The following is a 16,502-nucleotide window of genomic DNA, read 5'->3' on the forward strand; positions in this document are numbered from 1 at the left end:
GTGAAGTGACTGTTCTGCCTGGATGAGAGAGGGTGGGCAGGACTCTGAATGGCAATCTAGATGCTTGTTTCTGGAGTTTGGAGCAGAGATAAGGATGTAGAGATGGCCTAGAAGGCCTCAGTTGATCCTAAAGGAGGCTGTGTACCAAGATGATATGCTTATAGATGGGATCCATCAGTATTTTGGAAAGGGTGACATTCAGTTTTCAAGATACCACTGTACCTCTAATTTATTAGCTTTCCATAAAAACACATAACACACAATCTACGGTATAGAAAGTATAATTTATAAAAATATAAAAAATCTTGATTACTTTTTAGTATTGCAAGATATTACTGCATATGTTATTTCAATAAGCATGTTTAAACAATGCATATTTAACCAGCAAGATTACTTCTGTGGGAAATGATTACAACTCCCCTGTTTTTGTTTTAAAATAAAATACATATTAAGAAAAAGAAGCCAAAATTGGTTATCGTTGCATATCATATGTCTAAAAGCTTTGCAGTGAAGTTTGAAAAAAGAATCCTTTTTATCATTATTTAGGCCCTGTTTGCCAGTATTAATATGTGCTTTAAAGTGTCTTAAACGTTGTTTAAATGAGGTTATTTCCATGTGAAAGAAGCAAGTGTCATCCGGTGTGCAGTCTTCTTTGAAGGTCATCAGATGATGACCACAAAAGTCAACAGTGTAGACATGTTTGGTTTACAGGCCTACAGGGCAAAGGGGATGGACAGCCTTCATGCCAGGGCTAATTTCCAGATTCCTTCAGGGGGTTCAGGCTGGAATTTTAAGGGCTCAGTCACCAGCAATAAAACCCCCCGAATGATGGCCTGGGAGACAGATCCTCCTGGGATGCAGCAAGGTTGTCTGTGGGTTCTGTCCTGCCTCTGCAGCTGTACCACTAGTCAAGCTCTCGCTCTGGGGCTCCAGGGTTGTTATCCCGCAGACCATGGGGTGGAGATTTTCTTCCACTCTGGAGCACTGGTCTTACCGGCAGGCACAGGTCTCCACAGACATGTTGGGGTACACCTTCAAAACCACATTCCGATTCTCATCCAGGAAGAGGACCCCAAGGGAGTTCATCTTGTCGGGAACGCAGCAGGGCTCTGGGATGCCTGGGACAATGCCCACGGCCCTAACAATGCTCTGGATGGTGGCATGATTGGATGGGCGCACGATCTGCAAGGTGGGAAAGGAGCAAATTACCTCTGTGCTCTGCCCCACCCACCCACTGTGCCATCTGCATATTCTCCACTCAGCCCTTGGAAAAGACAAGGACCAAGAAGAAAAGGTGAGATTCCAGAGCTGGTGCCCCTTTCCTCTGAAGTCAGCCACAGACTGAGTCCCTGGGAGGTTTGCAAGAGCCTGGAGCCTTCTTGCTCCTCCAGCCTCTGTGAGGGAAGTGGCATTGCCTACAAGGCACTGGTCACTTGGGGGCACCTGCTCATCACACATCCCAAAGAAGTGCCTGGAACAGAGCAGAAGTGGTTAGAGGGAAGGCCTAAGGAGATGTCTACCCAGTTTGGCCTGGGGCCACAGCTGCCCAGGTTTCTCAGTCTGAAGTGTACAGACATGTTTCCATGTGATAGTGTTCCTAGCATGAAGGGGAAGGCCTGCACATGTGTGTGCCAGTGCAATGGGGCTGGAAAATGACATTTCCTGGGAAGGTCTAACTGCAGTGTTAGGTGCTGCTTCACCTACGTCATTCCATTTTGTCATCAAATTAGTCTTGTAGGGTGGGCATTAACTAAATTTTACTGGTGAAGAAACTGAGGCTTAAAATGACTTGACTAAGATCCCTAAGATACTATAGCCAGGCTTGGACAACATGCTTGACAGGGCCACAGTTGCTCTCTTCTCCTCCCCACGCAACCTCTCCCATCCAGAAGGCTCTGGGTCACAGCAGCAAACACAGAGAATGCTCTTCCTTAAGCACCTCTGACAAGATGAACAGGACCAAGCCACATGTGCTTCAGCTCACTGCCAACCAAAGAGTTTTATATATCATGTGTTGAAGAGAAAGGCCTCCTACATGGGAAGCAGGAGGAGAGTGAGCCAAGGAAATCTGATTTGTGGGATTCAGGCTGGTGTCAGAGAAGGTGAGAAGACAGCCAGCCAGACTGACAAGATAAATGCTGGGTCAGCCAGCTGGAGCCTGCTGAGTGCTCCTCCTGAATCTGTGAGACCCTACCAGCAGACACCTCACTTCCTCTCTCTTGCACATGCTCAGCTTTGAGAAGAAGCCCCTTAATTTCTAAACAGGGTAATGCTGCCCTACTTCTGGGTCTGGGATTTCCCAGATGGCTGATCTAGTTTAGAACTGAATTTATGTACCAACTTTCTTCCTTGAAGGAGAAGGCATGACATGGAACTCAGCAAAGGAGCTAAGCTGGAGGATAGTGTACGCTGAGGCGAATCAACATCATCTGGCTACTGGTTCACCACAGCTCCAGCAGTGAGAAAGAGAGAAACAGAACGATGACCAGCTTGGATGGAAGGTGAGAACCTGAAAACATTTCTAGCACAATGGGCAAACAGCCCCCTGCTGTGTGTTTTGATACTGGGTTGCACAGTGGGAGTTAGTTGTCCTGTGGTCACTGCCCTGAGTGGGAGGAAGGGGGATGGAAGTCCTCACTGAGAAGCCACTGGAACCAGCTCTGTGCTAGTCACAGACACCAATGCTCTGAGGTCCAGTCCAGCAACAAAAACAAGAGCCTTGGTGAGGAGGGTCCTTTGAAGACCTGTCCTGTCTACAGGGGGCAGCATCTACTCAACCTCTGTAGATTGTTTTGTGGGAACACAAACACACAAGGAGACACATTCTCCACTTTCCAAAAGAAGAAATATTCCAATTTAAAATTTATATTCAACCAAGTCATAGCCCAACCTTATCCATCTGTGGGCTGAAACCACCCAACAGGCTACCACATTGGGACCTCTGTTTACCTACCTATTCCAGGTCTCCAAGGCCTCCAATAGATGGGAGGGGTTATTATCCCTATTTTATAGACAGGAAAAAGGTCACAAGGAAGAGGGATTTGGTAGTATGAGAGTCACAATTAGAAAATGGGTGCAACGGAGCACACCCTACCTTGGGCATGGGGAACTCACACGCTCCTGCACAGTAGTAAGCGTCGAAGGATTTGGGTGAGATGATCCATTCATTCCACCCAATGTCTGCAAAGTCCACCTTTAGGTACCTCCGGGAACAGACCCTTGGTTCATCCCACTGCTTCCTCCGGGCTTTCTGCATTGTCTTTTCATCGAAGTGCAGCACCTGGGATGAAGCCACAAATACATCCTGGCCCTTTTTCCTGTGGTCCTTGCGCCCTGGCCGGGGCTTCAGTGTCCGGAAGGGGCTGGGCCACAGTACATGCTTGTGGTAGTGTTGGGTGCGGGGAATTTGTGCTGGCATCTCATCCAGCCCTGGCAGCTCATTGTCCTGGAAAGGCCCAGTTGCCTGTGTGGCCCGTCGGACACGGGGATCTGTGGAGCCGTTGGGGGCTGCACCAGGTTCCCGGTCTCCAGCCTGGAAGGGGTCATATCTCTGCAGTGTCACCGCCACACTATTGGGCTCTGTGATGGCCAGGTCATTGGCATAGATGAGAATGTAGGGTGCATGGGGGCTGGGGCTGGGCACCCCAGGGTCCTTCTCCCCAGAATCTAGCTGGGCAGAGAGAAGCAATTCACCATCTTGACGGGCCGCTTTGACTATGAGGGAGATGTCCTTGGTCTGCCACAGGGCCCGTGGTGGGGGGGCTAGGGCCATGGTCCCCCGGAACAGCCCTTGTGTGGCCGTGTTCTGTGAGAGGCTTCGGAAGAGCAGGTGCTGGCGTACAGGCAGACCTAGGGGCAGCAGGCGGCAGGATGCATTCTTGGCCCGCTGCTTGCATGGTACCTCACGAGCCCGGGGCCACCAGGGCTCAGAGTAGAAGTGGAATGTGGCTGTGAGGATCATTTCCGAGTCCTGCATGGAAGTCAGGTTGAAGAAATACAGGGCCTTCTGGTTGACCACTTCTGCGAGGGAAGGACAGACCACAGCCTGTTAGGTTCTCTCCTGTTTAGGCCTCCATGTGCCATAGGGTCTTCTAGGTGATGCTAGGGCTGGGATGGAAGAGGAACACCCATTTAGGGAGCACTTCCAGGCCAGCCCAGCTGTCCTCACCTCATGTAATTTTCAAATTAACATGAGGGGGTGCCTGTGTTATACTCAATGAATGGATGAGAAATTAAGGTCAGAGATAGGGGATTGCCAATATCCCATTGCAAAAAGGGAAATGCAGCAGCAGACAAGGTAGGTGCTCAGACCTGCTGGACCCTAAAACTCCTGTCAGATCTCCCCCACCCCAAAACATACACTCCAATACCTCTCAATGAACAAATGAACACCTTCATTAATGAGATAAGGGGACCAGGGAGTCAGGTGATCAGGTGTTCAGGATGGTGCAGGTCAGGTGCAAGCACTGCAGACAACAGCCCCTCCTGTATTTTCACAGCCCTCTCCTTTACAGATATTAAATGCAGCCTTTCTTCCAAATGAGATGAAATATGTAGATAGCCCCATATATACTTTCCCTGCATTCTGAGTGACTTCTGAAGAAAATGGCTAAAAAGCAGTCATTTGGGTGTCTACTATTTGTTCAGCCCAAGGTTTTTAAAGTTTGTTTCACAAAAAACTATTTTACAAAGAAAGAAATCAGGGTTGCACAAGCTCACTCAACAATATTTCCAATATCCAGGTTGCTCCAGAGGCCTAAACCATGATAGGGACTGGGATCTTGCAAATGGCACATCTGAGTCTGGAGAACACTCTGGCCCCTGCATCCTGGGTGGTCAGTCACCACTCTTTCCTGCTCTCTTGGTCTTACCAAGTGTACTCTTAGGGTGCCAGGGCCAAGACCCCTGGTCTGCAGCCCCAGGAAGCTATCTGGCCTGGCAGCATGAGTTCTCCAGATGGCCAAGTACTCTCCAGAGTTTGAACGGAAGGCAGGAGTTGTTCTGAGGCCCTCATGAGATGCTGCAGATGAGCAGGAGACCGAAGTGGCCAGACATGCTGCCTCCCTCCTGCTGCCAGTGTCAGTCTTCTGGGCAGAGTTGAGAGAGGAACTGAGTTCCACAGCATAAAATGCAAGCAGGTGCAGGGATGCTGGGCTCTACAATGGGTGTGTGCTGGGGCCACAGGTTCTCTGATAGGGGCACCCATGGGACCAGCTGGGATTTTTTTTTTAACTAAAATTTTCAGCTTAAGATTACTTTGATTATATTACTTTGATTACTTTGCATACTTCAATTGAGAATTTTTTAGTGTTCTTAAGGGACTATGAGAAGGAGGAAGGAAGGAAGGAAAAATACATCTACAGAGATCCTAAGCCAGTCAAGGCTTAGGTGACAGTCTAAAGACCCTACCTTATGTAATGGTCAGAGCAAATTCAGAGAGTTGAGGCAGCCCCTGCACCCCCAGCAAGGGGTGGCCTGTGCCACAGATAAGGAGCAGTGCACGTCAGTCTTAATGAACTTTTAAACTTGGCTTCCTCAAACACTGCAGCCTTGAGTCTTGTGGTCTGGAGTCCTGCATTTCCCAAATTTCCCTGATCACTGTCCTGCCTCTCCTGGACATGATTCAGAAAGTCTGGAATGATGGGGCCCAGGAATTTGTATTTTAACCAGCATACTAGGAGATTTTAACCATTAGAAAATTTTGGGAAGCTCTGGTGGGTAGTGGCTGTATAATCTGCCTCACCTGGATTGACCTGTGGGTGGGGTGAAAGTTCACCAACAATACAGCTCTCCCCATCTAAAGTGAGGCACCTAAATGGTACCCTGCTTCATTTGTCTTCATGTTGCTTCCCAATATCCTGATACATATTTCTTTGTTAGTGTTTCTCTTTCCCTCAGAACACAAACCCCAAGAGAGTAGGGGCTTTTCCAGCTTTGCTCACTGCTGTATCCCTAGATAACAACACAAGGCCCGAGTGACAGTCAGGGCTCAGAAACACACAATGAATGATGGAGGAAGAGTAGGGTCTTTGGTAGTTCTGTCTATTTCCATTAGCAAAAGGCTCTACACTATAGAAACAGAACCAAAGCCACCTAGAGGTTTGTTCTGTCACCTGTTGCCTCTCAAACAGTCATCAGGATGGCCAGAGTGAGAACCCCTGCTGAAGACATAAGCACCAACATTAGCTGGAGGAAGAAAACAGAGGGTCTGTCAGGGCTGCTGCTGAGTAGGGCCAAGAATATGAACCAAGGGTCTTTTTTTCAAGCCCCAGAGTCAGGGTGGAAATCCTGCTTTCATCACATACTAGCTCTGGGCCTCAAGCAAGTCATGGAATGTCTCTGTGCCTCAGTTTCTTCACCTGTAAATCAGGTAGAATGATTGTATGAACTGCCTAAAATTGTAAGATCATCTCTGGAGCTTGAAGCAGGGTGCCTAGCACCTAGCACATGCTCAGAACATACTGGCCATGTGGCCTCATGGGCTACTGCTGCACTCAGAGTACTGTGTCTGAGTCCCTGTCTCATGCTCAACAGGAGCCTGAGGATTCACAGGGTCTCTTCTCCCTCCTGCATCTAAATACTTCCAGTTCCCCTTAGCTTAGCACCCTGTTTGTCCATAGCCATCCTGAACTCTGCATCCTTCCGCCACTGCTCCATCCAGGGCATGGCCTCCAATGCCACTGTGACCCCGGAGCACCATCAACCCTCAGATTACACTCATGTTTCACAAGGAAATCATCCATTACAGGTGAACTGTTAATGTCCTTGGTACATAAAGAACCTCTATAAATCAGTAAGAAAAAGACAAGAATCCCCCAAACAAGAAGCAATTTCCACACCAAGAAAATGCAAATAGCAAATAAGCATAAAGTCCAGGGTGACTGGTAATGGAAAAAAAAGGTAATGTCAAATACAGATGTAACAAATTTTACCTGTATGTTGAAAATACAATTCTGAAGAAAATATTACATATATACATTTGTACATGTGTATATATAAAATTATACATAAATATACATTTTATACATATTATATATATGTTTTTATATATAATTAACTCTGTTACATCTGGGTGTGTGATTAGGGATGACTTCTTTACTATGATTTTCTATGATTTCTAGATTTTCTCAAGTAAGAACCTCTTTTATAACCTTTCTTTTCTCTCTTTCCTGTCTCTGCCTTTTAAGCCTCTCCTTCCTTTCTCATTCCCCTCTCCACTTTCTCCTCTCTCCCTCCCTCCCTCTTCCCACCTCTCCCTCTCCCTCTCTCTCTCTCTTCCCCTTTCTCCCTCCCTCTCACACTGACATGGCCCATAGGAAACTTAAGATTTTGATGACCTGATTTGGCCTACTGGTTGACCTCCATCCCCTGCCTCTCTCCTCACCTTATTTCCTCACTGAAACCAAAGGCCAAGCACAAAGTGGACTGCTTCACTTCTGTAACTGCCTAAACACCACCTTCCCTTTCGGAATCTTTCTGGGGTCTCATCTGCTCTATGAAGGCTTCACTGGCCCCTACCCAGGGCTTTTTCCCTGCTGTCCCTTAGGGCCCCCAAAGAATACCCCCAGCCCTTTGTCACTACATCAGACCACCTGTCCTGCAGCCCATAGTCTGCTCACTCCTACCTTCTGCATCAGCTCCTGAGCTTTCTGGGCAGGGCCAATAGTCTATGCATTTTTGTGTCATCTGAGCTTACAGGACCTGCTACCTACTGAGGTGTTTAGGAATGACTTAGGGAAATGAAATGAATGTGACTTTTGGCACTGTTGACAGATGGGTATGTATTATTACACTCCTTTTAGAAATAAAGGAATCAACCTGTGAGAGCTTAAGTGACTTGCTCAATATTACACAAGTAGGTGGAAAGCTTAAGTTTAAATATAGGTCATTTGGAGTGGGGTTGTCTAATCTTAACCTTTAGCATCAGGTTCAGAGGCTCTCTGCACTGATGAAGACTTAATAGGGAACAAAACGTACTTCAGGGAACAATGAAGTGAGAGAGGAGTGCCTGCAGTAATAATAATAGGAGATAATAAATTATTGACACGTAGATGTGTCGGGCATTGTTTTAAACATTTGACATATTTCAGATCATTTTTAAAAACCTCATAGGAAAGGAAAAATTATTAGACCAATTTTGGAAGTGAAAAAAGCTGAGTTATAGGGAAGTTTAGTTCCCTATACTTGTCCAGATCAGACTGAAGATTTGGACCCTGCCAGACAGCTCACAGCCTTTGCTGGGAACCTGAGCTCTGCTGCCAGAAGAGCTGCAGGGACTGATACATCTGTTGTTAGGAAAAGGTGCCACCCCACTGAGGTGGCAGCCGCCACCATCACTGATCAGACTTGTTCCAGTCCCAGAGCTGAAGCCTCCCACTGTTTTGCCTCATCCATAAGATGAGAGACACCTGTCCAAGCTCACACTTCCTCAAAGTTGGGTCAGGAAGCAGGCACCTCTGAGGGCTGGAGAAGGGCTGGGTAAGAAACAATTTAAGTGAACCAAGGGAGGGGATGAGAAACTAAGTTGCTGGGTCTTGCTCTATGTCAGGCACAAACCCCACCCTATTCCACTTGATTTTCATACCCCACTGTACACCCAAGAAACAATGCTCAGAGGGGTTGAGTGATGTGCACCATAGCACGCAGCCAGTAGCTGGCTGTCTACTGGATCCAAACAAGAATGTTAAGTTGGTCAGACAGTCCCAGACTAGTTCAGAATAATCTCCCAGATTGTCTGTTCCACCTGTCTTCCAAACCTTGGTAGTTCTGATGGAAATGGGGGGAGAGAGATAACAATTAAAAGAGCATTGGCCTAGCAGATGGAAAGTGCCAAGTATTGTCACTGTGAACAGCCCTATCCCCTGCCTCAATCTCCTTCTTTGTAAAAATAGAAGAGCTAGATCTGAAGGAATGTCTCAAGGTCTTTCTCAAGGCTAACAATCCTCTGCTTCACTATTACTTATACTACCCCCCACTCTGTGAAAACAGAGATAAACTGTATCTCTATGCCTAGGCTGCAGCAAGTGGGTGAGCTCACTGGGGATGCTCACCCTGGTTGTAGCAATGATCTTGCCAGCCTTGCTTTCCTCAAGTGCAAGGTTTGAGGACTGACTTAATGGGTGCAAGGTCAAACCTACACATTTATGAACACGAATGCTTTGTACTCCCAGGAGAACAACAGGCACCACCTCCTAATCTGGCTGGGGCTGAGCTTGGGCTAATATATATTACCTCATTTCATCTCCCCTGCAACCCCCACAGGGAAGATACTGGCATGAACTTCCCAATTCACAGATGAGTACATTCAAGTCTACAGAGCTTAAATGATTTGCCCAAGGTCACATCCATGCTAGATGATTTCTGAGTGGCCTAATTTAATAACAATTCTTCAGAAATGGACCACAGGTGGTCACTAAAAGGTACCAAGGGGTGAAGTTAGATCTGGTTGACTGGAGCCCATCTAGGTCTGCTCAGGACAGGATGGGGGAACAGGGCCTCTCTGTGGCAGATGCTCCCAGTACATGATTATGTGAGACCAAGCTTCCCATACCTGGCTCTGAGGCCAGACATTACCTTGAGTCACAGAGCCAATGATAATCATGTCTAGCTCCAATGCTGAGATTTTTTCCTGATGGTCTTTCTCCTAATGAATGGCTTTCTCCCCCAGGAACGCTGCAGAGGACCCCTACCCCCATGTTCTAGAATGGCATTATATGATGATGAGTAGTCACCATGACAGCAAGGGTCTTCCCTCCACACCTCCCACTAGGCTGCATGGGGACTATAGAGGCAGTCCAGCCCATGAGGACAGACAGCCAGTGGTGCTCTCTGAGCAAGACAGGGAGAGCTGAGCAAGTGGTCTCTGTCCAGATCCAGTCAAGGTGTAGGAACAGGGGAAAGTATCTGCCCAGGTGGGTGGGATGTCCCCACCCAAACTTCTGGACCCTTCCTCAAACCACCATAGTGTGAACACTTCCTGCCAGTGCCCAGCTGGTCTCAATACTGTGCACCCAAATCTAAGCACCAAACAGCCTTCGAAGTCCACTCTGCTTCCCCAGCCACCAGATCCACTAACTGCCCCCAGCTAGAGGGTCACACACTCTGTCTGAGGTCAGTGCCTGGAACTTCTAGCACAACTGGCTTATGCCCACCTGAAATGCCCTCTGAAGTCCTCCTCATCTGTCAAAAGCCAATACAACTGATCCCTATGGCATGATTCCCCCCACCCATGAGTTTCCCCAGCCCATTCTCATGTCCATCCTGTGCTTAAAGCCTTGTGTACGGGGTGCTCTGTGTCCAGCAAGTGTGACACCCTTTCAGGTTTGGCAGCACCCTAGGGACAGTAACTCTGTGTCACTTTGTGCTACTTCAGTGTCCCCAGTGGAGGCTCAGAGACCGGTATAAAGCATTTGATGAATAGTTAATGAAAGAATGAATGAATGAATGAGACAATGAATAGGAGGAAGAGAAAAAGCAAAGATACAGGGGTAGAAGGATGAACAAGTGAGGAAAGGTGAGAATGAAAAGGAGCTTGGGGATGCCCTTTACTTACCCAGCCGGGGCCTAAAGCTGCGGACCGTGTTGCCCCCTCCAGGACGCGCTCCCCTTCGGCTGTATTTCTCATAAAGCCGAAACATGTGGACAGCGACCATGTCCTGGGCGAGAGGACCCAGAGCGGCAGCCTTGTCACCCAGGAACCTCTGAGGGTCCTTGCTCCCGGCCAGGACGTCGGTGGCCAAGGGCAGTTCGGACCGGGAGGGGGCTGTGTGACTGCCGCCCGCGTCCCTGAGCAGCACCAGAAGCAGTAACAGCGGTGGCAGCAGTTGGGACCCTGGTCCCGTGTTGGTCTGAACCGGGCGACGGGCCATGGTGAATGGCGGCGGGGAAGGTCCGGACTCCTCAAGGAGGAAGAGCTCGGGCTCACCGGAGGCTGCGGATGGAGGGCACACCGGCAGCCGGGGCACCCGGGGCAGCCAAGGGACGCGGGGTTCAGGGCAGAGCGGAGCGGCCAACCTAGCGCTTGGTCTGTCTGCGCAGTCAGAGCTCCAGGCCAGCGGTCACGGCCGCCCGGACGCGTGGAGTGGAGCCGAGCCCGATCCGGTGCGCTGCCTTCACGGACTCGCTCCACGGAACTTTGCAGCTCAGGGAGTGGCGGATTCGAAGGGTTCCAGAGGCGGGGTGGAGCGGGCCGGGGAGGGGCGGAGCGGCCAGCAGAGCCTTCGAGGGAAACCTGGTTGCGCGTCCTGGACCACTGGGACAGCGGTGGATACTGCAGTGCTCGCCAGCTGCGGGTGCGTGCGCCGGCGTGTGGCGGCGCGCGCGCGCGCAGGGGTACGCGTTTGAGTGTGGGGCTGGAATGTAGGAGGCGTGGGCGTGAGTGAGCGCGCTCCCCGCGCCCTTGCTTGGAACCAGAGAAGGGCGACCCCGCCGGCTCCTGTGTGTAGGCGCTGCAGTTTGGCAGGGGCTACGCGGGGGCTGGGGACCAAGCGGGGGGAGCTTTGGAGGGGGTCCCACCTGTCCGGTTGTCTTTGCAATGGTGTGCGATGACTATGTGATTGCAAGATGGTAGTTCCCCCGTGAGGACTGGCGAAGTGATGAGTGTGTACGCCTCTGAGCCAGGGTGCTGGGAACGGGGACCAGACCCTCCCTGAGCAGCCTTTGAAAAGAAGAAGAAGAAAAACAAACAAACAAAAAACCTACTCCCACGGCTCAACCAGCAAGGGCAACTGGAAGAAGATCCCGATTCAAGTTCAGAATTAGTCGGTTAACTGACCCTGGATTTGGAGACAAGGATTCCAGTCGTTGAAGAAACACATCAAAGGGCATTGCTAATCTTTGGACTTGTAGTCATCAGGGTTGTCCAGTAAAAGGACATGGTTTCAGATGGCTTTAGAAAGCATTTCCAAGTTGTCTGGTTAGGAGACAGACAAGAAAGCAGTGGGTTTCCATAGAAGGCTTAGGGATAAAATGAGGGTGTCATGATTCCATGGGCCCACTGCCCCTGAGCTCAGCCCTGGGCAGAAGGTCCTGAACTTCATTTTGCCTTTAGCAGGGTTTCTTGTCTACTGATAGAATATCAGGGGGTCTGGGAATTCAGTTGGAGAAAAAAAAATTACATCTTCATTTTCACTAACTTGTAATAGAAACTTAGCATTTCCTTAAAGAGAGGCAGCAGCCAACCACAGTGATATTAAACATACTTGTGGCATTGTCCCCAATAGCTACCACTCACATGTATTTTCACATTACACTAGAGTTGTTTCACATTTCTCAAAATATCTTTTTGGCTTGTCACTTTTCTTAAAAATAAAGTGACAATAAAGTTAAAACCCCTGCTAGTTATTTAATGAGTTAATTTTTTTGAGGGTTTTATTTATTTATTTATAGAGAGGGGAAGGGAGGGAGAAAGAGAGAGAAACATCAATGTGTGGTTGACTTTCACATGGCCCCCACTGGGGACAGGGCCAACAACCAAGGCATGTGCCCTGACTGGGAACTGAACGGGCAACCTTTTGGTTTGCAGCCCACTCGATTCACTGAACTACACCAGCCTGGGCTGATGAATTACTTTTAAAAGTACATATATTACTATGTTGCAGAGTTGTTTTTAAAAATATCTTGATAACCCAGCATATTAAAAACATTTTTAGGAAGTCTCCACATTTTTCTCAGACTGAAAAAAAAGTCCAAGGTCCACAAAAAAAGTTTATGAATTCCTTTGAGAGAAGGAAAGGACTTCTTTAAAGCGATGTTCTTCCTGTAGATCTAGGGTGCTGCCCATGCTAAATTTCAGAGGACTATTTGCAAACTTGTGAACACGCTGTTCCCTTTACTTGGTACTTTGAGCTTCCTGAGCCAAAATACTTACTTTTCTTGGAGGGCTCACAATGCAATGATTGAAAATTTGCTGGAGAAACCTTCTGTTGGTATGTAAAACACAGCCCATTTGTCGTTTTTAAAAACCTTGCAGTGTTAAATTAGAGGTCATCCTATTGAGAGCCTCTGAACCCGAAGCCTGCAGATTTTGGAAAACTATAGAGAAGCACTTTATATATTTTGATAATTAGCACACATCACATTCAACTTCCCATTCCTACAGCTCCCATTTGTTCTGTGAAACAGTTTTCAAAAAGTTTTTTGGAGGTGAGATGATCAAAGCCCAGTCTAGGACTTGATGGATCTCACCTTATAAGTGATCCACACCATCTTTTACTGCTCCCTCCCCCATCCCAACCCCATTTTTCTCCTTCTCCATGTGCCCCTCACTTCCCCTCTGTCCCCACTCCTTTTCTACCCCAGAATGCCTCTGACCTGTATCGGCTGGGGGTAACCTCTGCTCATGGGTAGTTTTGTCTCTGTTGAGGCCATACACAATCAAGGCCTGTGAAAAGGAGAGTGAGTCTGCAGGAGGCCGGGACAAGCTGGGCTATTCTCGATCTGTGTCCATTAACAGCCTTCTTGCTCTCCTTAACTCATTCCCGCTCCATTCAAGCCAGCCAGAGAGAGGGTCAGGCTTTAGCTGGCGCTAAAACTTGTAGGGTACAGATTCTCTGACATTGTTGGAAAAGAATTAAGGCATCAGCCAGGGACAGCTAATATTTCTTGCCTTGTTTTATTGCTGAACAGCAGGACTGTAAAGTCTTGAACACTTGGAGAACTATGCCCCCTTTTCATGTAGCCGAGATGATGGGATAAAAATGTGTTTGGTGAAGCAATTCAGATTACCACTGGGTCATATCCTTGCTGGCTCCTAGCACAGCCTGCAAACAGCATTGCTAAGACAGAGATAATCACTGTGCAATTTCAGCTCATGCAGAACAGCTCGTAGAAATGAGGCTAATTGTGGAGTTTGCCAATGAGAACATTTAGTTTTTAATAACTCAGGCTGCAGCTCTAAATAAAAGTCAGATGGAAGGCTGTGGATTCAAGTCCTGAGGGCTAGGATTTCTGACAGCTTCCTACTAAAATTAACTTAGTCCTGAGAGTATCAGACACTAGTCTTACCAGGGATCTTGAGGTCTTGAACTTGCCAGTCGTGGTAGAGAATGCTCTCTCTAAGAAGGTGAGAAGTGTTGATGGGGGGGGGGTCGGGGGGTGGGCTTCGGTTCTCTAGGCTTCTCTGCTGCACACTCTGGAATAGCATGGGTTCCTTAACCTCAGAAAACCCTGAGGAAGGAGTGCAGAGACCCAACCATTGGACTGGGTAAATAGATACGTAGCTCTCCACCTGAGTAAAGGAGAACACAAACTCTGGACAGTTCTGAGAACTCTCATTTGGTTTCATCTGGAACCTCTCCCCAGGTAACATCACATGAAATGCTCCTGAACAATAGTTTTATGCTACTATCCAGGTAATTTGTGGGATAGTTTGTGGCTCTCATTAGCCCTGTCATTCTGGATCAGCCCCATTGCCTCTTTGGAGATTCAGCAGCCTGCTGTTTAAAGGTTGCTCCCCAAACTGTTTCAGCTCCCACACCCTATGCCTGAGGCTGTGGCCTCATGTCAACCTATTCTTGAAGTGAGAGTGTCTATATGATTCTTTGGAGTCAACTGAAACTAGGTCTGTGTCCCTCTTTTCACCCACATATCTAGCTGTGTGGCCTCAAGCAAGTTATTTGACTTCTCTGGACCTCAGTTTCTTCAACTCAAAAGTGAGTACATGAGCACTATATTATGACTATATTATATTATGGATCATTTATAAGGTTTAACATGAGATGGTACTAAATAGCACTGATCCTTGTTCCTGCTCTTTTTTATTTCCCTTGTGTTCAAAAGAGGTTTTAGCCTATTTAAAGTGAACCCAAATTCTAGGAGATTCTTAAAAGATTTTATTTATTTATTTTTAGAGAGAGGGGAATAGAGGGAGAAAGAAAGGAAGACAAACATCAATGTGTGGTTGCCTCTCATAAGCCCCCAACTGGGGACCTGGCCCACAACTCAGACGTGTACTCTGACCGGGAATCAAACCAGTAACCCTTTGGTTCATAGGCTGGCACTCAATCTACTGAGCAACATCAGCCAAGGCCAAATTCTAGGAGATCTGATGAGAGGATCAGCCTAGCCATTCCTTACTCTGCAGATGAAACGCATTTCTTAACACACAGTGCCAAAAGCTGGAAAAAGAAGAAGAAGAAGAAGGAGAAGGAGAAGGAGAAGAAGAAGGAGAAGAAGAAGAAAAGGAGAGAAATTTTCCTCAATTAGGGAGTCATAGACTTCTACCAATGAGCCATTATTACTGGTATCTGTGGGTCCCTGTCAATTATAAGGATGACTATATAGCTCTTAGTCTAGTTTTCTCAAAACTCATGGCCCTAAGGACAAAAGAAATGCCAGCGAGTCCCTGTTTCCATTTGGGGCACGAGCTGTGAAAGAATAGCTGGAGGGGTTGCTGGAGGGAGAGAGACAAGAATCCAAGGGCCTGCCCATGCCTCTGGGCCCAAATGTAATAAATCTGTGAAATAACAAGTACAAAATACTTAATAATCAATGACAGATTTTATTTTCACTCTGGCAATATCCATCTGTCGAGTTACCATTTTATATGGAAATAACCACTCACTCTGCGACTCCTTCTCAGCTCATATTCTCTTTCTTAAAGTTGGGAAAAACTTTGAGAATCAAAGTCAGCTCCTCGGTGAACTGTGGCAAGAGAAAGCATGACTTCCCCTGGGTGGGAACCCAACTATCCCGTTACTTCCTAGGGTGGCTCAGGCCATTCATTTCTGTTTTGCTAAAATACCCGTGACATGTGAATAAACCAGGATTACAGAACATTGTCTCAGGCAGTAATCTGAGCTGGCATGGGCTCTGGTTTGATGAAATATGGTGCTCTCTGAGCAAACATGGGAATTGGTATTATTTCTTGTTAAAGCTGAACAGTGAAACTATTTAGAACTGAGGCATGAATGCTGCACTGTGGGGAGTGACAATTTGAAGGGAGCTGATTTGGGGGAGGGGGATAGTGGTGTGTGTGTGTGAGTTGGCCAGAGCAAGCCAGTTGGGTGGAGTCTGCGAGGGAAGCAGCCAAAGGGACATTTTAGGAATTAGGAACCCTTATTAGGGGCTGCTTAGTCTCCTTACAGCCCCAAAATAATCTTCCTCAAAAGCTTTGCAGGAGTGACAAAGCCTTACATCTCTGTCCTGGCATTTAAGACTTTGTCATTGGGTCTGTATATCTCCATCTGTCTGTCCCTGGAGAGCCTCTCTTCAGTCTCTTTTTGCCAGTCCTCTCATTCCCCAGAATTCAGAAAAGCCCATATTCTCCCAGTACACATCCTAGCCCCCTCCTGCCATGATTTCCTGTAGACAACCTGGGATCTACCACACAATACTCCTCCCAGGACCCAAGCCCTCATTCTCCAGCTGCCAGGACAGTTGTCTGTGGATGGCTCACAGCTGCATCCCTCCCCAAGAATTGCCTCAAAAGGGAACCAAAGTTGTTCCCTTCCCTGCGACAACCCAAATGCATCCTTAGGCCCTGAAGGGTGCAAAGGCCTCTC

General features: G+C 47.8%; 1 protein-coding gene across 1 annotated transcript; it reads right to left on the minus strand.

The window, feature by feature from the left end:
- Nucleotides 1-277: 277 nt before the first annotated feature.
- On the minus strand, nucleotides 278-11,294 carry GDF10 (growth differentiation factor 10). The gene is made up of 3 exons (XM_037056662.1): nucleotides 10,553-11,294; nucleotides 3,095-4,020; nucleotides 278-1,182 (listed from the first exon to the last, which is right to left on the minus strand). Exons 1-3 carry the CDS (start codon nucleotides 10,866-10,868, stop codon nucleotides 991-993), a joined length of 1,434 nt encoding a protein of 477 aa, XP_036912557.1. The 5' UTR covers nucleotides 10,869-11,294; the 3' UTR covers nucleotides 278-990.
- Between the last annotated feature and the right edge of the window lie 5,208 nt (nucleotides 11,295-16,502).

This window comes from Sturnira hondurensis, unplaced genomic scaffold, assembly GCF_014824575.4.
Source record: "Sturnira hondurensis isolate 20B ecotype Veracruz unplaced genomic scaffold, ASM1482457v3 Scaffold0009125, whole genome shotgun sequence".
In the NCBI taxonomy this organism is placed as follows: Eukaryota; Metazoa; Chordata; class Mammalia; order Chiroptera; family Phyllostomidae; genus Sturnira; species Sturnira hondurensis.

Bases quoted from the DNA above. Each gene is read 5' to 3' on its own strand.
- GDF10 (XM_037056662.1), bottom strand. From the start codon at position 10,868: ATGGCCCGTCGCCCGGTTCAGACCAACACGGGACCAGGGTCCCAACTG. The intron at 4,021-10,552 runs GTAAGTAAAGGG...CTTCCCTCGCAG, and splicing joins CAGCTTTAGGCCCCGGCTGG to AAGTGGTCAACCAGAAGGCC. The intron at 1,183-3,094 runs GTAGGGTGTGCT...CCCACCTTGCAG, and splicing joins GTGAGTTCCCCATGCCCAAG to ATCGTGCGCCCATCCAATCA.